The following is a 24,146-nucleotide window of genomic DNA, read 5'->3' as shown; positions in this document are numbered from 1 at the left end:
AGTGGAAATGTAGGTGTTGAATCATAAAGACGTAACATACTGTTATTTTTCAGTTGCAAAAAAATAAAAGTGAAGACTTTGATCATCATCTCATCAAGTTAAGGTGACTTCTACATAAGAAGCATTGTGAGTGCCTCCTAAGTGAGGTGTCTTGGGGTATACCGGTAGGAGAACCTGGGGCAGACCCAGGACACACTTAAAAGAATTTGTCTCTCAGCTAAATCAGGAACACTTTGGTAACACAGCCCAGAAGAGCTGAGGAAGTGGCTGGAGAAATGGAAGTCTATATATATTTGTTTAATATATTTGTTTAAATTAAGATAAGATAAGATAAGATAAGATAGAACTTTATTAATCCCTCGGGTGGGTTCCTCTGGGAAATTCGACTTCCAAAAAAAAGCACAGCAACGACCGAAGTTACAGTTACAGAATTGTTACAGAATTGTTTTATATATATATATATATATATAAATATATATATATATATAAAGCAGCTGGATAGCGTAGTGGTTAGACTACACGCCTTTGGAACAGAGGATCGCAAGTTCGATTCCTGCCTGGGGCGTCTGTATCCAGTAAGGGTCCTAAGGCTAGACCCCCTATGCTAAGCAAGCCTACCGCAGACATGAGCGAGACAGATAAATATGAAGGCATGCCGGCTCGGACGTCGCCCGGATCAACAAGGTCCGCGTCAGGTGTTGAGGAACCAGGGCACCCTGACGAAAAGTGGGCTACTGGAACAAGAAGGCATCGGTGGGCAAGAGACGAAAACAGGGCGTTGTTGGAATGCTACTATGCAAGTAACCCCGGCGGAAGGGGCTACATGAATAGGATGAGGGACCTATGGATTCTTCGATACCCAACATCCACAATGACGGCGAAACAACTAGTAGCTCAGTGTTCCAACATTCGAAAGAAGGGACTGCTCTCACAGCTAGAGATTGACGAGGTACAACACAAATGCTACGGCAAGGAGGAGTCAGGACGCCAGGTCAGGGGGGAGATATCATAGCCCCAAGTGCGATAGGAGAAGGATCGTTGAGTGCGAGAGGAACTGACCTGAAAAATAGGATCATGGCCAAGCTTGAAACCTGGATCCCGCGTAGCCGATTACCAAGATTACGTGAAGTTCCCTCAGAAGGTCTGCTAGATGATGTTAATGCAGCACTACGGGCAATACCTACAACCACGATTACCGACACTAACAAGCTGATCTACAATACGGCAACAGTGATCAGTGAGATGCTTGGCTACAAGTTGAACAGCGACAAGGGGCAGTACCCTCCATGGAGAAGGAGGCTAGAGGGCAAGATCAAAGTAGCACGAAGGGAGGTTAGCCAACTAACGGAGTTGCAGAAAGGTGCGACAAATAAGGTGCCTAAGAAATACAGCAAGCTGTCCATACCTGAGGCCTTGGAAACTGCCAAGCAAAGACTCACAGCCTTGGCCAGCCGCTTGAGGAGGTACACCAGAGAGATAGAAGGCAGGAGAATAAACCAGCTGTTCTCCACAGAACCAGCAAAGGTGTACTCTCAGTGGCAAGGGAACAATAAGAGAACAGCACCACCAAGGCTGGAGACGGAGCAATACTGGAAGAGCATATGGGAGAAGGATGCAACCCATAACGGCAATGCTCAGTGGCTAGAGGATCTGAGGGCTGACCACAGCGACCTCCCTGAACAGGGTCCAGTAACCATCACAGTGGCAGATATCCAAGAAAGGGTCTCCAGTATGAAGAGTTGGACAGCACCAGGGCCCGACATGGTTCACGCCTACTGGCTGAAGAAGCTGACTGCACTCCACGAGCGTCTGGCAGCACAAATGAACCAGCTGCTAGTTAACGAGAGACACCCGGAATGGCTAACTGAAGGCCGGACGGTCCTGATCCCCAAGGACCCCAAGAAGGGACCGGTCCCCTCCAACTACCGACCAATAACCTGCCTCAGTACTACATGGAAGCTCCTGTCAGGCATCATATCGGCTAAGATGAACAGGCACATGGGTCAATACATGAGCGGGACACAGAAAGGAATTGGCAAGAATACCAGAGGCGCAAAACACCAGCTACTGGTAGACAGAACAATCAGCCAAGACTGCAAGACCAGACTGACCAACCTGTGCACTGCCTGGATTGATTACAAGAAGGCCTATGACTCAATGCCCCACAGCTGGATACTGGAATGCCTAGAATTGTACAAGATCAATGGGACCCTAAGAGCCTTCATCAGGAACTCAATGGGGATGTGGCGTACAACACTAGAGGCCAACTCCAAGCCCATAGCACAAGTCACCATCAAGTGCGGGATCTACCAAGGAGATGCTCTGTCCCCACTGCTGTTCTGCATAGGCCTGAACCCCCTCAGTGAGATCATTAACAAGACTGGCTACGGATACCGACTACAGAACGGAGCAGTTGTCAGCCACCTCCTGTACATGGATGACATCAAGCTGTATGCCAAGAGTGAACGAGACATCGATTCACTGATCCACACTACCAGGCTATACAGCAATGACATTGGAATGTCGTTCGGACTGGAGAAGTGTAGTCGGATGGTAACAAAGAGAGGGAAGGTAGTCAGAACTGAGGGGATTGAACTACCAGAAGGCAACATTGCAGACATAGAGGACAGTTACAAGTACTTGGGGATCCCACAGGCGAATGGGAACCATGAAGAGGCCGCTAGAAAAGCTGCAACCACCAAGTACCTGCAGAGGGTCAGGCAAGTCCTGAGGAGTCAGCTGAATGGTAAGAACAAGATCCGGGCCATCAACACGTACGCCCTGCCCGTGATCAGGTACCCTGCTGGGGTAATAGGCTGGCCAAAGGAGGAGATAGAAGCCACTGACATAAAGACAAGAAAGCTCCTTACCATGCATGGAGGGTTTCACCCCAAATCCAGCACCCTGAGGCTGTACGCTAAGCGGAAGGAAGGGGGCCGGGGACTGGTGAGTATCAGCACCACAGTCCAGGATGAGACAACGAACATCCAAGAATACATTAGGAAGATGGCCCCAACTGACCGAGTGCTCAGTGAATACCTCAGGCAGCAGAAACCCAAGAAAGAGGAGGGAGACGAGGAACCATCATGGAAGGACAGGCCCCTGCACGGTATGTACCACCGGCAGATAGAGGAGGTGGCTGATATCCAGAAATCCTACCAGTGGCTGGACAAAGCTGGACTGAAAGACAGCACAGAGGCACTAATCATGGCAGCACAAGAACAAGCTCTGAGCACAAGATCCATAGAGGCTGGGGTCTATCACACCAGGCAAGACCCCAGGTGCAGGCTGTGTAAAGATGCCCCAGAGACAATCCAGCACATAACAGCAGGGTGCAAGATGCTAGCAGGCAAGGCATACATGGAACGCCATAACCAAGTGGCCGGCATAGTGTACAGGAACATCTGTGCCGAGTATAACCTGGAAGTCCCGAGGTCAAAATGGGAGATGCCCCCAAGGGTGGTGGAGAATGACCGAGCTAAGATCCTGTGGGACTTCCAGATACAGACGGACAAAATGGTGGTGGCTAACCAACCGGACATAGTGGTGGTAGACAAACAGAAGAAGACGGCCGTAGTGATCGATGTAGCGGTTCCGAATGACAGCAATATCAGGAAGAAGGAACACGAGAAGCTGGAGAAATACCAAGGGCTCAGAGAAGAGCTCGAGAGGATGTGGAGGGTGAAGGTAACGGTGGTCCCCGTGGTAATCGGAGCACTAGGTGCGGTGACTCCCAAGCTAGGCGAGTGGCTCCAGCAGATCCCGGGAACAACATCGGAGATCTCTGTCCAGAAGAGCGCAGTCCTGGGAACAGCTAAGATACTGCGCAGGACCCTCAAGCTCCCAGGCCTCTGGTAGAGGACCCGAGCTTGAAGGATAAACCGCCCGCAGGGGCGCGCTGGGTGTTTTTTTTATATATATATATATATATATATATATATATATATACAACACACACATATATAAATACAGAGACGAATATAAATAAAATATACAAAGGGGATAAATAGAATAAATAGGAATAAAAAATAAAAAATAAAATTACCGTCTCTATCAGCTAAAAGCAGATAAACAGCAAGATGTATGGCTGTATGGATGGATGGATACCAAAAAGACAACATAAAATCTTATGTAAAAGCACCAGGAGATAGCTTCTATTGTATTAGTCACCATTTCAAAGGTAAAAACACTCACCTAGCCAAGCCTTCCTCATACACATAGATGAGGAGAGGATCGTAAGACGTTACCAACACGTACAAACGAACGTCAAACTTGAACCCTGTAAAAACAACAATTAGATTAAGTCATAAAATTGTTCAGTGCAAATCTGTCAAAAGAAAATAGCAAAAATATAACTGTAACAACTCACCATCAATGAGTAGCGGGTTATTAATATAGCGAGACACCAAAATGTTTTCAGTCATGGAAATCTGATTTGGCTGTAGATGAGAAGCAGGACGCACAAAAGAAGATATGATGAACACAGAAGAAAATGCGGGCAGTATTTTATCACAAGTTTAAAGCTACAACACCACAAATGATTCATATAGAACTGCATTAAATACTCAAGTTCATTGGGCTGACGAGACGCTGCAGTGAACCATAAACATCAAAGGATAATAAGATGAAGAAAAGTTTCAGTGACGCTGGTCATAGCGGGTCAAGCTTCAATAACAGCCTATAAAAACACAATCTGGTGGTGGGAGATGGGTCATTTATGAGGTTGAAATGTGTTGCAGGTGGTGAAGTTGAGAAGAGATGGGGTAAAGGGCGGGGGGGGTAGGAGTTGGAGTAACCTCAGCGCTGGCTACAGTTCAGAGAAAAAGCAAAGCAAAAAAGATGAACGTATTTCTTTCTTTTCTCCAAATATCGCTCTGACATTCTTTCCACTGTTTCATAAAAATGCCTGAGAAGAAGAAGAATCGTGCACATGTTTTCCAAGGGTGAGAACCTTGTTGAGCTCCTCCAAGAGCCCGGGGCCTTGAAAGTGTGTGATTTACTCCGCGAAGCTTATTAATGTCTGAAACGCTGGTTGATACTTACTTCGAAGACAGCTGTATCAGTGCAACCCCCACACTTAGATAACATCTGGCCAAGTGACTGTTTGAGTTCACATGGTACTTTTTTATGTCAGTGTGCTTATAGTTAACTCCCACTAAGGTTTTACCCTTAATGCGAATTCATGCTTGCACATGGTTTATTCTCACACACACACACACAACAGAAGAGCTGACTGACAGTCAGTATTATTGTTTTGAGCTTTGCTTGGCATTAAGATTAGCTGTTTTCTTCTCCCCGTTTCTCAGTCCGTGTTAACCTATTCTTAAACTCTGCTGGCTTTAGCTTTGTAGTTACTATTAAACACTAGTCCCAGTGCTGGAGTCCCCATTAACAAAGAAAGATTCAGTTAATTGTGTTCAGTGTTGTTTTATCTTTCATACTTTACAAATATGCCAACACTATTTTTATTTTTTTGAAAAGGCTATTTTGGGGAGAAGAACTGTGCATTTCAGATTAGGTCAGAAATCAGGATTTCTGAGTCCCTGGTCCGAAATTTAATCTCGAATGCCCCCTTCAACTCATATTTCCTATTCGGAAAGTCAGAGAAGCCCCACCAACCTCCAGTTAACAGTCTGCAATGGTGGCAATGAATGTAAAGTGTACTACTGTAAACAGTAGTACAACTTGAACTGTAAAATCTCCATAGCCAATGTTGTATGTTTGTGACTTGATAAAAAAAGCTATACACAAAGCACTGACCAGGCTCTACCCAAGAATGTGCCCCAATGCTGGTTTTAAGTATGTAAATGGACTGATTCTTATATAGTGCTTTTCTGTTCTCCTGGAGCACTCAAAGCACTTTTTTCACCCATTCACACACAGACTCTTTTCTATGCTTTCTAACTAACATTCATACTCTAATAGATACAAACCGGGGAAGCCAGGGATCGAACAACCAACCTTCTGATCAGCAGACAATCAGCAGATGACCTACTCTACCTCCTGAGCTACAGCCACCCCACATAAAAAACAAGTATTATGTTGTATTGCTTGTGATACCTGGATGGCTTTATCTCGCTAAGAATCAAAACAAATCCTGTTTTTGTTCTCGCTTTTCCAACTTTAGCACTGGAATGCACTAACTCTGGAGTGACATCACTTCCGAGTTCCAACATCCGACACTAGTCCGACATAAAAGCGATGTGGAATAACTTTCCCCATCTTTGCAAACACACGCCAGTGCAGTCACACCAAGCTCAAACACAGGTGGGAAAGAAGTAATAGTTGACATCCTCCAAACTTGGGGATCAGCAGTACCAAGTATACCAAGACTAAACTACACAGGGAATTAAGGAAGAAAGAAAAATACCTATAACCGTGACTCAAAATTACTTTACTTAAAGGTTAAGGTTTACTCTTAACCTTTCAAAAACACTAGGTTGGCAGCATACTTGCAACACAAAGTCCACTAATTTGCTTTCTTTTTTCCTCGATGACCACCCAGGTTTGTAGCCACAAAGCACCAGGAACAAACAATGAGGTGGAATTTGTAGAAGTATTTTTCTGTCAAATTATATTTATTATATCACTGAAGTCCTCTGAAGGTTTTGACAACTGAAGTTTAGAATTAAAAAATGTAATTAGACTCAGAGCCATTTAAAACAGTGTAATAGCCACAGTACACATTATATGTTAAGGAAAAGACTAAAACACTACAGACAGAAGGCCAGGGAGCCAATTATCTGCTATGAACAAGCACTTGGCAGCCATGACAGCAGACTCAGGGGAGGGTGGCCATCTGGTGTGACCGGTTGGGGAGAGGGGAAAATGAAAGGAGAGAAAAGTGTGAAGTGTTCACATTTTAAGGATCAAAAGGCACAGAAGTCTAAGAATAAAATAAACTCACATTGCTAACCAAGTAGATACCTCGTCCTCTTGAAGATGCTACTGGTTTAATTATCCACGGGCCCTTGTCCTTGGCAAAGCAATCTGAGGAAAAGAAAGAAAAGAAGAAGAGGAAAGCAGGAAACGCAGAGAACTGCAGTCATTCAAAATGACTGTAAACATGTCATAAATATAGCCCTGCTAAGACGAACAGGATTATGTGTGGGTGGTATCTTACTGCAGAATTCCTGGTACTCGGCGGGAAGCACAAAGGTCTGAGGAACAATGTGGAAGTTTTTGAAGCCATGAGTCTGTTGCATTCGCTGGATGTTTTTATAGAGACGGTCTTTGCGTGTCAGTTCGTGCGATCTGGACGTGTGGAAGAACAAATATAGGAACACATAACGGCTACAGAACACCCTGGGCCTGACGGTATGATTCACTTCATGCTTCATAAAGACATCGGTCCCAAATAAATCGCACGTTGCAAGCGAAAGCCAACAAACACATTGCCTCATACGGCGATATTTATAACAGAGGAAACAGTGGAAACACACTCTATATTTGAAACCTCTATTATACCTGGGAAAGTGGTTGACCTTCTGGAAGTCTTGAAGGCTGCGTAGTACGTAAGGCTTGAGGTGAGACCCTGTCCACATGAGGTTGAAGTCATTGCTGTTTGGGTGAACCTGAAAAATAGCAAGACTGAACTGAGCAGACAAGCCAGATGAAATGATTTTGATTTAGCGCACAAAAAGTAAAATACACCAGCAAAGGGATCATTAAAAGGGTAAGCTCTCAAGAGTTTCCAGCCACCAACAGAAGCATCGTATTCTGACGTCCATCACGTTTGATTGCTCGGCTGAATCTAAGAAACAGACTCCAGCATCACCACCATTACCCCATCACTAACCCCACGAACTACTGTACGACTTACGCTTTTGACACGATCTCAAAAGGGAAGGCCAGTTCACAGATTTCCATCACTGTCATGTTATTTTATCTCTTTATTTGTGTATTTTTCCAACAATTTGTTAGGAGGCGGGATTCACATGGCCATTCTGTCCGCGTCCCGTGGAGAGCCAGATGTTCGCAATAAAGGCTTATTAAAGTTTGGCTCTGTCCGGGCTGCGGTAGACACTCGTCTGCCTTTTGATGATGGGTTAGCAGCAGTCGAGAAGCATTGAAATGAAATAAAAAGGGAATTAATTGTAGCTGCTTGGAGAGAGCAATAACGGGGATTGTGTGCCCTTGTGAAACCAGATTAATGCTTTTTGAGGTCATTTTGTTTTTTTCCATGGGTGCATTCCCGGGCTTTGTCACCAGCAGTCAAATGAAGATTAACAGACCTACAGTAAAGCGTATCCTACAATTGCATGTGCCGCAAAAAAAAAAAGAAAGAAAAAAAGAAAAACAATGTATTTTTACAAGATTATCTGTTAAAGTTGTACGATTTAAGTGAGAACATTACCTCATGGAATCCGTGATTGGTGAGTATTTCTCGTACCAGGCGGCTCTCTGTGCGCACAATCTTGAAGGCCATATTATATCGTTCTGTGCAAAAAGCACAACAAGATATTCTTAGCATTGAACTTTTATAGGCTCCAAAATGACATTTTTATTACTCTGCACTGTACCTCCAACAGAAGATATGCTTCCATCTTTTGAAACAACAGCTTCAGGGAAAAACAGGAGAATCGGGATGGTCTTGCTAAGGCTGCCCCATGAGATGCAGGGATGGTCTCTAGTGGGTGACAAATTATACAGACACTTAATAAAAATAACAGGAGCAAAGTTTCAGAGATGCACTTTGGGGTGAATTTCAGTGCCCAAAATCTTCCAGGATGACATGAACTGACCTATATGGGCATCTTACCTAAGGCTGCGGGAATGCCTCGTGACGTGGTGTTTATTTCAGTCAAGCAGATAGAGGCAGGACCACACAGAGCTTTGTGAGGTGCTGGGCAATAACAAACCCATGTACAGTACTCCAAATACCCTTGTAAAAGTCGAGAATGTCTAACAGTACCAGACACAGCCTGCTTATCAGGGGGTCAAAATAAGATAAGGTGACATGATGATGGAGTAGAAGTCAATCAGGTATGACCAGCCTTGACAAGTGGGAGAGGTGGGGCATGCAAGCAACTGCTGCCCTTAGCTCAAGTATCCAGGTATGTGAGACAATATCGCAGATTATCGCACTGACAGGGCTGGGTTGCTCACTGTTAAGAGGAGTCTTTTGATAGTATTTAAGCTTGTTGTTTATCATGAGCATAAGCCATCACCGAGACTACCCAGACACCTGCATACACACAAGATGTTAAGATCTTATACAGAAGAATGTGTTAACATCACCACCATCATCTCTGAATATGATCGTGCAATATTAGTACTTTTAAAGCATTGTTGATATTTGTAACAGTAAAATTCAAAGAGGAACTGACATTTCTTTCTATTACATTTTGGTTCCAGTCCCACGTCTACTGCATTATTGTACTTTATCTAAACTTGTTATAGGTTGTCTTTAATGTTTTGGCACATGGGCTAAATGAAGTATATCTTATCTTATTTTAAATAGAACGGCTTATTGGACAGACATCTATCAGCATGTGCAGGGTGCATTTTGTAAAACATTTATTCTCATGATTATGATTTTTCTGTTTTTATTAAATTCAACAAAACGTTGAAATAAAGGCCTGTGCTGTAGACTTGTGTTTCTGCCATGGTAGGTTTCCAATGGATGGTTTCGCCTTTATGTGTGCTGTGCATCTTTTGTGACAGCCTGTAATGTTATACCATGTAGCCATCCCATGTGGCATGAAGGTCTGCATACACTGTAATTAAGGCAAAGAGTGCAACCTTACTTACCAGAAGTGAAACTGTGCATACTCCTGTTATTTTGTCCATTTTAAATTGAACTTAAGAAAAACTGGTACACAATTTCTTTGCATTTTGCTCACTATAATACAAGCAAGCATTAAAAGGCACCAAACTCAAGGCGTGAACCAGTGTTGTTTCCAAAGAGCTATTAGCTGAACTGTTTGTGTAGCGAGATGCGCAGTGTGTCCTTAAAAGGGAAACTGGACAAGTTAAAGAAGAAAAAGATGTGGCAGGTCTAAAAAAAACTATCTACAGCAGATGAAATGTTCATTAAGGAATAGGACAAGTACAAATCTGACACACGACCTGAGAGATGCATCTGGCTCTTCAGTTGATCTGCTACTCTAAACCAAGCCCTCATTAGCAATGGTTTAAGTGGAAGGGTGGCTGTCAAAAAGCCAGTCTTAAGGAAGAGAAACAGGGAGAAAGGACAGAAAAATGCCAAAATTCAAAAGAACTGCACAGCAACAGGCCTTACGGAGTGGTGAATCCAGAATTTGTCTTTAGCCATCTGTAAAACACACTGAAGGCTCTGTCAGGGTTTGGGGCTACATTTCAGCCAGTGATGTTGTGGATTATTTATATAATTATAAACAAAGAAAAGTGGTTTCACATTTTCTTCTACAATGCAACACTATCTGAAAAGCATCTCATTGCAAACAGTTTCATTTTTAAGCATGACAATGATTCCGCATACAATGCCAAGGCAGTACAAGTATACCTGGATTAAAAAACCCACAGTGGAACACTATCAGTCTCACCAGAGCCTGGACCTCAACATTATTGAAGCAGTGTGGGATCATCTTGACAGAGAACAGAACAGAAGGCATCCAAAGAAGAGCTTTGAAAGTCCTTCAAGATGCCCGGAACTTGCCCAAGAGAGTTCAGGCTGTGCTGAAGAATAAAGGCGGTCAAACAAAATATGACTTTCAAGCTCTTTAGAATTGTAAAAACTTTGTTTTTGCTTTATATACTATATTACCTTGTGTGTTTGCTGTTTCAGTAAACCGCGGCACCTATTTCTCATTTTCGCACCAAAACAGTACTGTCCTTTTATCACAGTCATGGTGACTTTCCTTTTGTGTTTTTGAGGAAGGTCAACACTTCTTTCATGGTGTCAAGACTTTTTGTGTGCAAGTAAAAAATTGCAGACAGCAGTTGTTTAAAAAAAACTACTGCAATATTACTCTTGCAATGGAACTGAGATGTGTTTATGGGGTAGATATTTTTGAACAACCATGTTGTAGCATCTCAATGTATAATTACTGCCATGTCAATAAATGCAGCGTTGGTAGCCTGAAGGTTAAATGCTAACTCTAAGCAATCCAAACTAATTTAGGAGATGGAGCCTAAAAGCAGATACAGAGGAACCCAGAAAGGTATGACTAAGCACGGCTTAAAAGGGAATTATTAGACCGAGACAAGAAAGCAAAGACCAGCTGGTGCATCCACAGCAGAGGGATATATACTCATTTGTCTAAATGACAGTCATCAATTATACAGAATGAAAGACACCTGAAGGTGTCATTTTGTTTGCATGTATCTTGACATAAATGATTAAACAGAGCTCAGGACATCTTCTGTAATCCCTCACCGATTACATTTCACCTTAAATTGATTTGGTAACTTGCAATGAGAGAGAAAATGAACAATGCTTTTAGTTCACCATAATGTCATATTACAAGATGTATTATTTGGAAATCTTATGCAGTATGCCAAGAGGATCAGTAGGCTAAGAAGTTAACTGACTTGCCAAGTCCCACAGGGATTGCAGGGACTGTGAGCAATATCCTACTCTTCTCCAGTGTGTCTGCAAACAAGCAACAGTAGCTCCTCTTGAAGGACAAAATACTCAAAACAAAGGCACCAATAGCATTGATTGAGAGAGTTGTTGCTTTTTTCTTTAAATGAGAAAAGACAGATTTGAGGCAGCTTGTTTTATTTGTGATATAAAGCAGATAATCCCAGGTGCTTCTATAACCTCTGACCTTGACTCTGTTTAGATCACAGGCTGTCCTTTATTCTGCAGCAGACATATTAATATGAACTGCTAACTTGTACTTACTCTTGCTCGTCTTCTGAGGAGGATTCAGAGTCCTCTTTATCACGGATCACGGCTGGCATTTTCACTGCAAAGGGGGGTACGATCTGCCCGGAGAAATCTTCGTGGGACCAAGTACCGGTATCTAGTGTTTACCCTGGCATCTGCAACATCCAAGGGAAAACACAACAGTCACTTCTAAGATGATCTCATAAAAACGCCGATGTATTAATAACACTCTGCTCCACGACAGCTTAACACGAAGACTGCAACACTAACAGCGTCCTACAGTGATTTACAGTTAGCATGCTCTCACCTGAGAACCGCTGCTGCTTTCTAAGTCTGCCTGCTGTGGCAGTGAAATCATCTTAACACGTTATAGACAGTCTATGGTTAAGACAAAACCAAACTGCTAAATAAAGCGTTACTTTTATGCCTGCACGCGTTGTCAACTACGCAAAGTCTGCTTAATTTGACACCACTGAGGTTTTTATAATGAAGTACAAATACATACAGCAACAGAAAGAAGGTACTTTCGCCTGCTCGCTTATTTCCCAAGGGATCGCCACAGCAAATAGATCCGCGTATTTGGACTATTACGCGCGGATGCCCTTCCTTTGGGCTGGGACCAGCACTTGAGAGTACATTAGCTTATAACACTCTGAGGGTGGGTTTGTTTCCTCCCGGAAACGAACCGGGAACCTTTCACATGCAAGGCAAATGAGTTAACCACTATACCCGGACCACAAAAACTTGCCTTGAATTTCTGTGGAGGCTGCTAACAGTAAGCTAGTTGGTATCGCCAAGTCCAGCAATCGCCGTTAATCTTCCTGTAACTACAACAAGTGGATAGCAACAGAGAAAGGCGCATGCGCGCGACAATATTGATCCACGTGACGAAACTTTGAACTGCCCGTACATTTAAAATAAATAGGCAAAAACATTTCAATAGAAATATTACAAAGAGCGATTTCCTTCATATGTTCTTTATATTTTGATATTGTTGTGTTGCTTCAGTTGCTGCACAGTGAGCTGGTGTGCCTTAATGTTTAATAACATTTATAATATTTTATAACTTTTTTAAAGCATTTTCCAAAATACTGGGACCCCTCAAATCTACATCTATTTTTATGTAAAAGAAATGCATGGCTTTCAAAGAGTATTGAATTAAGATTGTGAGAGAATGTATATATACTTCCAGTGGATAAATGCTTGTTAAAATCGTATTTTAGACCGTGTTTAGTCGTAGATTAGTTGAGTCAAAATTCGAACGTCTTTTGCATTATTTCATAGGTTTTTCTATAGATGCAGTTTTTCATGTTCACAATTACCTAATAATATAATTAATTGGGATTTAGATTCGGAATAAGTGTTCGGAAACGTTACAAAGGTGGCTGCCAAGTGGCAAGCCTTGCTCGTAGAGGCACGTCACCTGCATAATTCTCTTGCTCTACAGCTACTCTTTGTTTGGACGCAGTCTAGCACTGTCCACACGCGACAGGATTACTATATGTAGATTGGTTAGAGGGGAAAATAGGCGGAACCCTAACGCCTGAAATCACCAATCACAATCATGGTACGATTAACAGGAGCCATTTTAAGCGCTCTTATTGGTTAACCCCACGAGCCAAGATTGAAGGACTCGCCACTCGGTTGGCTTCAGTCCCACTTTTTCTAGCGCCAGTATACTCCTGTTTTGTCGGGAATATGATAGTTTGACAGGCGCAGTCAGGTAAATACATGACGTACTCGTGATGTTTTAAAGTATAATAGGCTAGCTAATTGTATAAACCTGCTTAATCCAGGGTTAGCTTGTTATGTCATATGAGTTACTGATGTATTGCCAGCTAATGTCTTATGTTAGACATGAAATAGAAATACATCTATTCTTCCGTCCAATGCTAATGTTATATAACCGGGGTTTGTACTGACCTGTAGTTCGGAGTGGTGTGTCCTGCAGTGAACCGGCAGTTTTCCTCTCTGATAGGTGCTTCTTCCACACAGAAGAGATGAGTCGCTTTCTGAACGTCCTGCGGAGCTGGCTGGTGATGGTGTCCGTCATCGCGATGGGAAACACCGTGCAGAGTTTCAGAGATCACAGTTTTCTGTCCGAAAAGCTCTACACAGGCATGCCAGAGTTTGGTGAGAAAACTGGATTTTGTTTTCTGACAGAAGTCAAGTCAAGTCAAGTTTATTTATAGAGCACATTTAAAAACAACCAAGGCTGACCAAAGTGCTGTACAGTAAATACAGATAAAAATAGAAGTGGAATGTGCAACCTGACAACCTTAAAAGTAACGTGATTATTAGTTTGTGACTCTAGTATTAATATAAATTAGGCAAACACCACACGCTTCGAATACCAAGCAACACTTTATGTTAAAATGCACGTGATGATCATCAACTAATTACCTATTAGCCTGCATATCACTGGCGTGCAGAGTCTATATAGAGCACGTATAAATGTTTTATTAATCATAATCAGAATATACAAGGCCATTTCTCCCTAATAGGAGCCAAACCAATAGTAGTAGTTATTAGCAAGACTTCACTTTAGATTGGAAAATATATACTTAGTTTGAAAGCATTCATTTATAATAATTATTAGCCCTTGTAGCCTTTGTAGTATTATGTTGCCTTTTATAAGCTGCTGTTAGCTGCTGTTATTCCCATTGATCTGGACTGCAACAATAATTCTAATCCTGTGAAATCACAATATTGAATTTCTTTTCTTACTTTGTATTAAAAACTTGAATAAACCATAGTAATTTAGGGCATTAAAATCTTGTTTTTTTATAATCTTCACCATAGTAAGTAGTATTGCAGAAAACTTCTGTACTGCGGCACATTTCCAGAAAAATGCACTTACAGGTGGCATAACAAACCAGACACCGCTCTACGTTCACTGGACGCTTTATTAGGTATACCTGTTCAACTGCTATCTCACCACCTAAACATGTGGCAACAACTCAGTACAATATGTGGACCCTTGAAGCAGCAAAAGACTGCAGCAGATGCTACCACTGCCAGCTAAGAACAGGAAACTGAGGTAACAAGGGATCAGCTAAAATGGACAACTGAAGACCAGAAAAATGTTTGGTGGTCTCATTTTCTACTTTGACATTCAAATGATAGGGTCAGAATTTGTTGTAAAACAACATCAAAGTATAAATCCATCCAAAATCCAAATTTTCAGGCTTGTGGCGATGGTGTAATGATGTGGGGTATTTTGGGGGGGACACTCTGAGCCCCTTAGCACTAACTGAGTGCTAAATTCCACGACCTGACTGAGTATTGTTGTGGCCATGATTACATAAGTGTACCCATCTACTGGATATGTTCAGATCATCTCAAACTGGTCTCAAACATGTCAGTGAGTTCACTGAGCTCAAATGGCCTCTGTAGTCACCAGAAGTCAATCCAATAAAACACGTTTGGGATGCTGTGAAAGAATTACGGCAGTTCTGAAAACGTAACAAGGTCCAACCTGGTACAAGCATGGTGTAACTAATAAAGTGTCTGGTTAGTGTATAGGATCTTAGAATTAGATAATAAATCAATGTCCTCAGCTAAACCTGCTCAAAAGGTTAAAAAAAAAGAAAGAAAGAAATGCTCCAAGAAACCCTCCTGCATTGTTCTCAACTAATAATGGATGCTCTCTATCATGATATATTGTATCTGTATTTATTTAATTTCTCAGTAAATGGTCTCCAAGCTCGAACCTTTGGTATTTGGACGCTGCTGTCATCGATCATTCGCTGTGCCTGTGCCATTGATATCCAGAATAGAACGTAAGCCATCGTGTTGTTTCCTGCACCATAAAAACTCATTTCTGGTGGAAGTCTATGGGTTATTCACTGTGTAACCCTGGCTCTTGCAGGCTGTATCACATCACCTTATGGACGTTTGTCCTGGCATTGGGCCACTTCCTATCTGAGGCTTTTATCTATAAAACTGCACCGCTGACTATCGGAGTCATGGCCCCTCTCATTGTGGCTAGTGAGTAATGAATAATAGTGATAATAACCTCTGTTGGACTCCCCATCAGGACGTCTTAAGTTAAATCACAACACACTGGAATACACAGTTAAAAGTACATCACTGTGTTTTTGCAGGTTTTTCCATCATAGGAATGCTCATTGGATTCCAGTGTTTTCCAGAAACACAGGAGGAAGTTGGAGCGCGACAGAAAAAGCATAACTGAGTCCCAGCAATCTGGAGTTTCCTGTTGTTGAACTGAATCCACCTCCACCAGCCTTCTGTGAACTGGTCCTCGTGTGCTGCTTCTTGCCTTGAAGAACAGGATATACTGATGTAAATTCACTTTCTACTGTGACATTATTTACATTTACACAGATCAGCCATGACATTAAAACCCCTCACAGGTCAAATAAATAACATTATCTTGTGAAACTGCAATATTCTGCTGGGAAACGTCGGGACCTGGGATTCCTGGTCCACGACTGCAGTTGATGATGTGCTCAAACACAGGAAGACGCTAGTAGTCCCTAATCCAAATGAGCCTTTGTAGGATGTGCCCCAGCAAGGCTGATCTTTGGGGACAACTGCTGCTGTCATGCTCCCAATCAGCACATCCTCAAAGACCCTGCCTTCATGAGGAATCAGAGCTGTTTTAGCAGCACAAGAGGAACACAGCAGATTAGGCAGGTGGTTTTATTGTTGTGATCGATTGGTGTATATCTTACAATACAGTGGTCAATGTGTGCTGCTTTAGAATTTGTAATAATTTCATATTTAAAAGAGCAATATCTGGAGTTTTATGTTGTCTTAACAGCACAGATAGCGTATTCTTTCTCAGTCTCGGTTTTGCTATGGTGCCGCTGACTGACCGTAGAAACAGAACCACAGTACACATTTTCTCGTCACCATGATTGTTTTATTGCACCAGAGCATAGAAAGTACAGTTTTCTAGTCTTTCAATCAAAGCAAGCCCAGATGTACCAAAGATGTCGGAAGGCTACGCAGAAGAAAACCACGCACCTCATTAGAAAAATCATACAGCAGAGGTTGGTTTGATGTTTGTTGTGTGCTGTGAAAGATTTGTACATCCTGGAAATTTATGCACAAATAACTTTGTATAAAACTTAATTTTTAAAAATATCTTGATTTTTTATGCTTTTTATTGCTGTAATAATTGTGGCAATAGTATTTTGTAGTCTTGTAGTCCTTTGTTTGAAGTGTCCTTCAAGGTGTAATTGTGTTTTTGCACGGTTTGTGCTAAAGACTGAAATCCCAGTTTTGTTCTGTTCTCATATTTGGGTTAAAGAAAGCATAAATCTCCTGATTTAAACATGGCCACATTGTGGTGAAATACAAAAATACACAGACACATTTAGCTAGGGCTTATTTATCTATAAATATATAGATTTGTTCTTAATTTAGTTTCTGTTTTTGGTACAGTGTTCAAAATCCCATAGTTTGTATTGCAGTTTCATTTTTTCCTTATTGACTGGATCAACTACACATCATGCCAAAATAGCAAAAACTCTAAGGGTGTGGAAAATTCACAGCACTTTAAAGTGCCTAAGACTAAGATTAACTAGAACCTCTCACAGACACATAAAAGTCCTAATTAAATATCAACATTTCGAGACAACTTCCTAAAAATACCTGAAGTAAAAATTTGTACAACTACTGGTTACACAGCATAAAATACACACAGGCAACAAAACGAAGGAAAACACTAAACCACTTGAGCCTTTGACCCTGGGCTCTAACAGGTGGAGGGCATTTGATTGGCACTGTTTAGGTCCACTCAGGATCGGTGCACAACTGTGCAAAGTGGTGCTCAGATCAGGCCACATCTGTTGGACACTTGGGACACTTAATGACTATAAAAAATAAGATGTGTTAAGCCTTTAAAGTCATCAGAATTTAACCACATTGACCATAAAGAGGAGATTTTGGCCATCTTATGTTTGCTTGCCACTACAATTATTCACACAAAATTAGGTAATATTTTCCACAAGAACTGAGCTGCATTACTCCGACTCTGGCATGTATTGGCCCAACACCCAAGACATATTTCTGATGGATTTCCCTTCGATTTGTCGCCTGTTTGTATAATTCTACAGTACCAAAAGTAAAAAGTACACATAAAAAGTGTGCAAAATGACAAGGGCAGTAGATCTGATTAGTCGCAATCTCCCATTGTGTTGTTCTTATTTTCCGCTGTGCTGACATCCTTTACGTTCCAGACATTCTCGCCTCTTGTGTCTTTTTAAAGAAGTCAATCACAGTAAAATGGGGCCAATATTGACCGCCCCCCCCAAAGCGAACTCAGATACATTGCATCAGCAGTATTCACAAGTAATACTGTCATCCTGAACGGCAGACGACAGATACGAAAGCCTCAATTAGGCGAAAGGTGACTTGGCTGCCTGACAGGTAAACACGTCGTAGTCCTTAATCTGCATTGAATACACATATTCTAAACACAGAACACTAACATGAGACACCTTCATCAATGTAAAGAGAGAGTTCAATTACACACAATGTTGGTCATATATTAGAAAACTTTCAATATTGCCAGTCAAATGCATAAAACACTACATTAACACCGGTCAGAAGAAAACTAGGAAAGGCATTCAGTTAGATTGAAGGTTGGAGTCACTAAAGTGGCAGATACATTACACCTAACAAGACATGTAAAATGCCATCATCCCATGATGTAAAAACCTTGAAAGTGCATTCCCCCATGGTGGTTTGGGGTGTAATACCAATGTGGATTTCTGCATCACAGAGTCCAAACAGAACTCCGTAAAGCAACACTGTTCTCTGTGATTCAGCCTCCATGTTCTTACAGTTCACAGCTTTCAGCTCCTCAGTCGTTTGTGCATGATTGTGCGTCTCGATATGTCAGTTTTTGTTGTTGTTTTTTAATGTGTCTTATTTGCTTTTAATCTGTACACGGTGATATTCTGAGATCTTGGACAGAGAAATATCTGTCTTCCTCACAACCTCACCTCTTTCAAGATTTCAGGTGGAGAGATTCCTCTTTCCAGATCAGCAGTAATTGTCTGCAAAGGACAGACGTGATGCAGTAAAATGAGTGAAGTGGCAGCAGAGTTCAACATCAATATTATATCAGCAACAAACATCTCTTCACATTCAGTACACCTCATCACGTGTCTTTTCACAATGAACTTCAGATGAGTTGCAATCACCGGATAAACGTTTAATTCCACAATGACACCGAGTCTGTTTGTGCGATTTAAAGGGCTGATTGTGCAGTCGAGTACAATACGCTGCAGTTTAACCGGTAACACCTTCAAGTAAATGCAAACATGATTGTGTGCACAATCGTTAAAACCCTTTTTTCACCCTACCTTGGCAGGTGTGTGTTTTGGTGTTTGTGAGCTTGTGGGTTAATGTCAAGACTGCCGTTGCCAGGGGCTGCCGCACGACGTGGCCCCGTAGTCCTGCACCGATGACAGGGAGCCTGCAGGCTGGAATGATAGCTTTGGGGTCACACCTCTGAGGGGCCCTAAGGGGTCCCCCTCATCTTCCACCTTCTCATTCATAACACACCACCAGTGCATCCAGAGACACCTGCACACCCAGCTATACCACAGCCTTTGATCAGGAAACTGCATGTATCGTTAGTTCTGCTTTGTTTATTATTTAGATACATCTCTTTAAATCTACTGCACTACTATCACTTTGACTTCCACTGGTGTGCAGGATTACTGGTGTTTAAGCTGCGTTTGTAGTGTTAAAACTGGAATATCAGAAGGACAAAAAGGACAAAGAAAGAAAGCAAGAGGTCCCGAGCCTGACGTAAAGCAAGGCGACAGGTGAGCATGAACATCTCCGAAGTTACAAAAGTCACCACATATTTAGTTTTAATACTTGGTTTTAATATAAGTTTTTTTAGCTGAAAATATTTATTTGACAGCTCTCAACTGCACCCGTTGTAAGCATTAAACCAAAGCAACGCTTTTCAAAGCAAAGAATAAGCAAACGTGTTTTTAATGAGAGCGAGCCAGAGAGCTGTTAGACGAAGCATAGCTGAGAGAAAACGACATTTTTAGCAGCTTGCGGAGAAAGCTGCAACCAGGGCAGCGGGACGACCGCCTGCATTCGCTTTGCATCCAAGCCTGCCGCAGCAGACTGCAATGTAAGTGACTGCAGAGAAGCCACCAGCAGAAAACCACTCAGAGCGCATTCAATCCAGAGCCAGGGTGGGCTCTAACACACATCCCACCTCTAACTTCATGTAACACACACAGTCGTACTTACACTCACTGTCTGCACCTCAACCTGTTGGTTGGCCTTCTGCCGTCGGAGGTCGGATTTGATAAATCCTGCAATAATAATAATAATATTATGAAACACATTAAATTACTGATGATTAATTTTGTGCAAAATAAAGTTACATTTAAATAGAACAGCATACTGGTGTGGAAGTTTTAAAATTGCTACTCCCATGTTATCTTCTTGTATTTTATATAACACGTTTTCTTCAAAACTAATTTTCTGGGTCAGCATGCAGAATATCCTTTGGTGCTCAGAGATTATTGAATCAAAGATATCCCCCTTCCTGTGACAACTCAGAGAGGATGGAGGAAGGATATCGAAGGATATGCACAGTTAGACAGTAAGACCTTAACAAGCATGGTTGTGGTAAAAAGAAGGTACTCCTGCCATTAAGGTTTTACATGTCAGAACATAACAAAAAGGTCTTAAGGGAAAAAGACCTACTATTCAAATAAGTTCAGTGCATTTAGAGGCATTTCCAACAAGACAAAACCTCCCGCTGCAGACGCCTCTAAACATGTGGTTTCTGCTCTTAGCTCTGTATGATGTCAGTGACAGTGTATATCCTTACCTTTGTCACTTTAGGCATGCAGAGCACATAAACAGAAAAAAGCTGACTTAAAAGGAAGGGTCAAATTGTTTCAGACTCGGAGTAGGCCGCACCAAGGCTTACAATGAGGCATATGAGTTATTTTTAGCTGTGAATCATGCAAAGCTACTCTAGTAGAGAGCAACGATAAAAATGTAGCGCTAAAAAATAGGTATTTTTGGTCCTCTTTAACTACAACTTTAATATAGTGTGAAAAGTAATTTAGCCACTAGGAGGCAGCATACGCCTATGAAAGAGACGAGTCTTTGCAAGTCCAAGTATTACACAAAATGGTTTCACATAAGTTGGTCTGAGTATCACACACAGACATGGGAAAGAAAACAGCCCATATCTACAGAGATGAGGTTAACATCTCACCTGTCACCACTGTTCCTATTAGCAGAAAGATGCACAAGAATATGTTGCCAGCTAAAGTTCCCCAGTAATCCATGATCTTTCCCTGAGCTATGGTGAAAATGATTCCAAAGATCTGAAATGAGAGTGAGAAGCTCTTTAAAGGCCCAAACAACATGACATGTTATGATATGTTATTTGTTTGTTCTCTGCAGTCATACGTGCTGAACGTTACCGACCTGAGCTGAACAGTTAAGCAGTCCGGACGAGGTCCCCTCCGATTCTGGGTAGGTGAGCTCTACTGCATACTCGAAACCCAGAGGCAGGTATCCTGTCATAAAGAAACTGGAGAAAGACAGAAAATATAGGTGAACTAAAATATAAAACCAAGTGTCTGATCTGTTCAGCGTAGAATTTTGTGACTCAACTATTTTTAACTGTCCAAAAACCAGCAGAAAAAATGCTCCACAAATGTAAAAGTAGGACAAGTATATTGAGGTTTAATACATCCTCTCTGGGTGAAAAGCAGACAAAGGAATTGCTATGGAAACCAGATATGGGCATAATCAGCTTACCATAAATAGCAATTATTGACAAAGCCTGTGGACTGTGGAACACTAAGTTTTGCTCAAAAAGCAGCATTCCTGCTACAAAGAAACTGAACAACACAGAGCTTCATCAGTTTCGAGCGGGACTCTAAACGTGACCAATATGATTCAACATTACCCCGAGGTTAAAACTAGTGTCAATGCTATGCCAACCCGCATGGGCCAATAAAGCTTCTGTTTAGCTAAGCAGTTTTCTAAACACTTCCAATAAATGGATTTCCAGCTCCACGGAAACCCTTTAGCTTCAGAAACAGCTGGCAGCCCCTCAGCATTTCTCACTTTGCTGACGCTTGCCGAAATGTTTTCTTTAAATAAATAAAAGTATGAGAAACATCTTTTTTTTCCTCCATCACATTTGCATGACAGAATATAAGAGATCATTCACAGCTCTGTTACCTGTTGGCTGCTAGAGCCTACTGTGATGTTTATGGCCATGGTGGCCATAAACACCATCGGGGCGATCGTGGCTCAAGAGTTGGGAGTTTGCCTTGTAATCGGAAGGTTGCCAGTTCGAGCCCCGGCTCGGACGGTCTCGGTCGTTGTGTCCTTGGGCAAGACACTTCACCCGTTGCCTACTGGTGGTGGTCAGAGGGCCCGGTGGCGCCAGTGTCCGGCAGCCTCGCCTCTGTCAGTGCGCCCCAGGGTGGCTGTGGCTACAATGTAGCTTCATCACCAGTGTGTGAATGGGTGGATGACTGGATATGTAAAGCGCTTTGGGGTCCTTAGGGACTAGTAAAGCGCTATATAAATACAGGCCATTTACCATATTCTTTAATGGTTACCTACCCTAAAACTCCAGCTGTAACGAACACCACCCACAGGTGACCCAAGTTGAGGGTGAAGGTGTAGGCCAGCATCCCAGTTAGAGAAAGGATATACACGGCCAAGGTGGTCTGTCTGTGGAGACAGGAGCATAACAATAAAGTTTAAGACATTAAGCCATGTATCATAGCACATGTTATGACGGGCACAATAAGGACTAACGCAAGCGATAATGTTCAACCCCCCCCCCCCCCCAAAAAAATGAATGCCATTATTTTGTGTCACCAACGACTTGTCACAACAGCGCCAATCTGCAAAAACAAATTCACTCTGTTGAAGCTGCTTCTTGTACAACCACGCGTAAAACAAGCAGCAAAACATTTTTGTTAATATTGCACAGTCCTCCGGCTCACTCTGGATCCACATTCTAAATCTGGGCTTAACTGCTCTGACAGATAACCATCCTAATGGCATGTGAGGAATCTGTGGACTGAGGATCTTCCTCTAATCATAAACATTTTTATGCCACATTAATGAAGGCAGTTTATCAACACTAAATCACTAACTTGCAGAATAAAGCAAGTGGTCATTTTGTAGAAAGAAGTAATGTATGATTACTGTTTTTCCATCATATGCAGTGGCAAAAGGCTTGAGAAGCTACTTTGAAGTACCAGTAAAGTACAGCCTGCCAGTTCAGATAAGCAGAGAGCAACACCACACAGAAAACTCGGCTATGTTGTATCCTAATACGTGCCTCTTTTAATCAAATGGTCTAATTCACTTGGACATCTCTCTGTGAATGGATGAGTGACTTAAAGGACATTCATGCAAGGAGTCGATGTTTTAAAGTACAGCTAACATTGCAGAGAAGAAGTGAGAATGCTGATCCTGAGGACTGAAAATTACATTGCCTTTCAGAAGAGCATCTTTTTACATGTGCACATGAAGCTCCATCAGAATCTGACTGTAGAAAACAATGACATTAGTTTATTTGAATGCCATGGTTTACCACTCCCTTCAGCTAACGGCAGGAATCTTAAACTACATGGGCTCACCACCATTGGACAATAGAAGACTGTAAAAGTGTCGCCTGGTCAGATGACTCTCAATCTCTGCTGTGACATTCGGATGGTAGGGTCAAAAGTTAAAATAAATAACATGAAATCATGTATTCATCTTGCCTTGTATCAATGGTTTAAGCTGTTGATGGTGCAATGGTGTGAAGTTCATTTTATACTCAGCCTTTTATGATCACAGTGTAGCCATGTTCTGATGGACATGGTGTATATTTAGGATTTGACTCAAATGTAGGTTCTTGTTAGAAAACACAGCTCTGTGTTTGATCTTAGTCCACATCACTGAAAAACGGGGTTTAAAAGAAATACACTACTTGTAGGTTTTGGTCTTGTCCAGCCATATGCCACATATGAGAGAGCCCGCCATGCCAGCAATGACAATGGTCAGACCGATTCTCCCAGCATTCACCTCTTCACCCTGAAAGAGAAAATGTTGGCATTTGCACCTGTGAAGTCACAATATGCAGTCATTTCCTAGAAGCACTGAGCCGTAACAATCATACTCCTGTTATCTGTGTCAGGACCATATCTTTGGATGCTTTATAGCTCAGTGTTAAATGCGGTCAGACAGTGTCTACCTGCTGGGCCTATTCAATCTGAGCATAAGCCACAAGGAAGATTAGAGAAGGTAAGACAGAAAATATAAAGTTGACAAACATGAAAAAAAAAAG

General features: G+C 42.0%; 3 protein-coding genes across 10 annotated transcripts in view; 1 reads left to right on the top strand and 2 right to left on the bottom strand.

The window, feature by feature from the left end:
- Window positions 1-12,672, bottom strand: part of ttll5 (tubulin tyrosine ligase-like family, member 5) — a 62,079-nt gene extending 49,407 nt beyond the window's left edge. For 4 of the 5 annotated variants that reach the window (XM_085258111.1, XM_085258110.1, XM_085258112.1 and 1 more), the window contains exons 1-9: window positions 12,564-12,672; window positions 11,831-11,970; window positions 8,523-8,629; window positions 8,357-8,439; window positions 7,468-7,574; window positions 7,124-7,254; window positions 6,908-6,990; window positions 4,370-4,439; window positions 4,195-4,279 (exon numbers count right to left, since the gene is read on the bottom strand). In XM_085258111.1, coding sequence (XP_085114237.1) covers window positions 4,195-4,279; window positions 4,370-4,439; window positions 6,908-6,990; window positions 7,124-7,254; window positions 7,468-7,574; window positions 8,357-8,439; window positions 8,523-8,629; window positions 11,831-11,889 — 725 coding nt within the window. In that variant the 5' untranslated portion in view covers window positions 11,890-11,970; window positions 12,564-12,672. The other variant, XM_085258109.1, reaches the window with a different exon arrangement.
- Window positions 12,673-13,426: 754 nt separating this feature from the next.
- erg28 (ergosterol biosynthesis 28 homolog) lies at window positions 13,427-16,927 on the top strand. 2 transcript variants are annotated; one of them, XM_085258135.1, is made up of 5 exons: window positions 13,427-13,538; window positions 13,794-13,948; window positions 15,507-15,597; window positions 15,687-15,805; window positions 15,922-16,927. In XM_085258135.1, the coding sequence occupies exons 2-5, from the start codon at window positions 13,816-13,818 to the stop codon at window positions 16,008-16,010; spliced, it is 432 nt and encodes a 143-aa protein (XP_085114261.1). In that variant the 5' UTR covers window positions 13,427-13,538; window positions 13,794-13,815; the 3' UTR covers window positions 16,011-16,927. The 2 variants fall into 2 exon arrangements, with proteins under 2 accessions (XP_085114261.1, XP_085114262.1); XM_085258136.1 differs by having other exon boundaries at window positions 13,440-13,538; window positions 13,811-13,948.
- Window positions 16,682-24,146, bottom strand: part of flvcr2a (FLVCR choline and putative heme transporter 2a) — a 28,892-nt gene continuing 21,427 nt past the window's right edge. For 2 of the 3 annotated variants that reach the window (XM_085258119.1, XM_085258121.1), the window contains exons 5-11: window positions 23,790-23,893; window positions 22,424-22,534; window positions 21,269-21,374; window positions 21,054-21,165; window positions 20,069-20,133; window positions 19,156-19,275; window positions 16,682-18,846 (exon numbers count right to left, since the gene is read on the bottom strand). In XM_085258119.1, the coding sequence (XP_085114245.1) occupies window positions 19,201-19,275; window positions 20,069-20,133; window positions 21,054-21,165; window positions 21,269-21,374; window positions 22,424-22,534; window positions 23,790-23,893 (573 nt within the window). In that variant the 3' untranslated portion in view covers window positions 16,682-18,846; window positions 19,156-19,200. The remainder of the gene's footprint in view (window positions 18,847-19,155; window positions 19,276-20,068; window positions 20,134-21,053; window positions 21,166-21,268; window positions 21,375-22,423; window positions 22,535-23,789; window positions 23,894-24,146) is intronic. The other variant, XM_085258120.1, reaches the window with a different exon arrangement.

The sequence above is a fragment of the Mchenga conophoros genome, linkage group LG19 (assembly GCF_057382185.1).
Source record: "Mchenga conophoros isolate Kocher_MC1m ecotype Shallow Benthic linkage group LG19, M_conophoros_male_GT1.1, whole genome shotgun sequence".
NCBI classification, from domain to species: Eukaryota; Metazoa; Chordata; class Actinopteri; order Cichliformes; family Cichlidae; genus Mchenga; species Mchenga conophoros.
Note: the sequence above shows the minus strand (reverse complement) of the source record. Positions and strands in the feature narration are given on the sequence as shown.

Bases quoted from the DNA above. Each gene is read 5' to 3' on its own strand.
- erg28 (XM_085258135.1), top strand. From the start codon at position 13,816: ATGAGTCGCTTTCTGAACGTCCTGCGGAGCTGGCTGGTGATGGTGTCC. The intron at 13,949-15,506 runs GTGAGAAAACTG...TTAATTTCTCAG, and splicing joins CACAGGCATGCCAGAGTTTG to TAAATGGTCTCCAAGCTCGA. The intron at 15,598-15,686 runs GTAAGCCATCGT...TGGCTCTTGCAG, and splicing joins ATTGATATCCAGAATAGAAC to GCTGTATCACATCACCTTAT.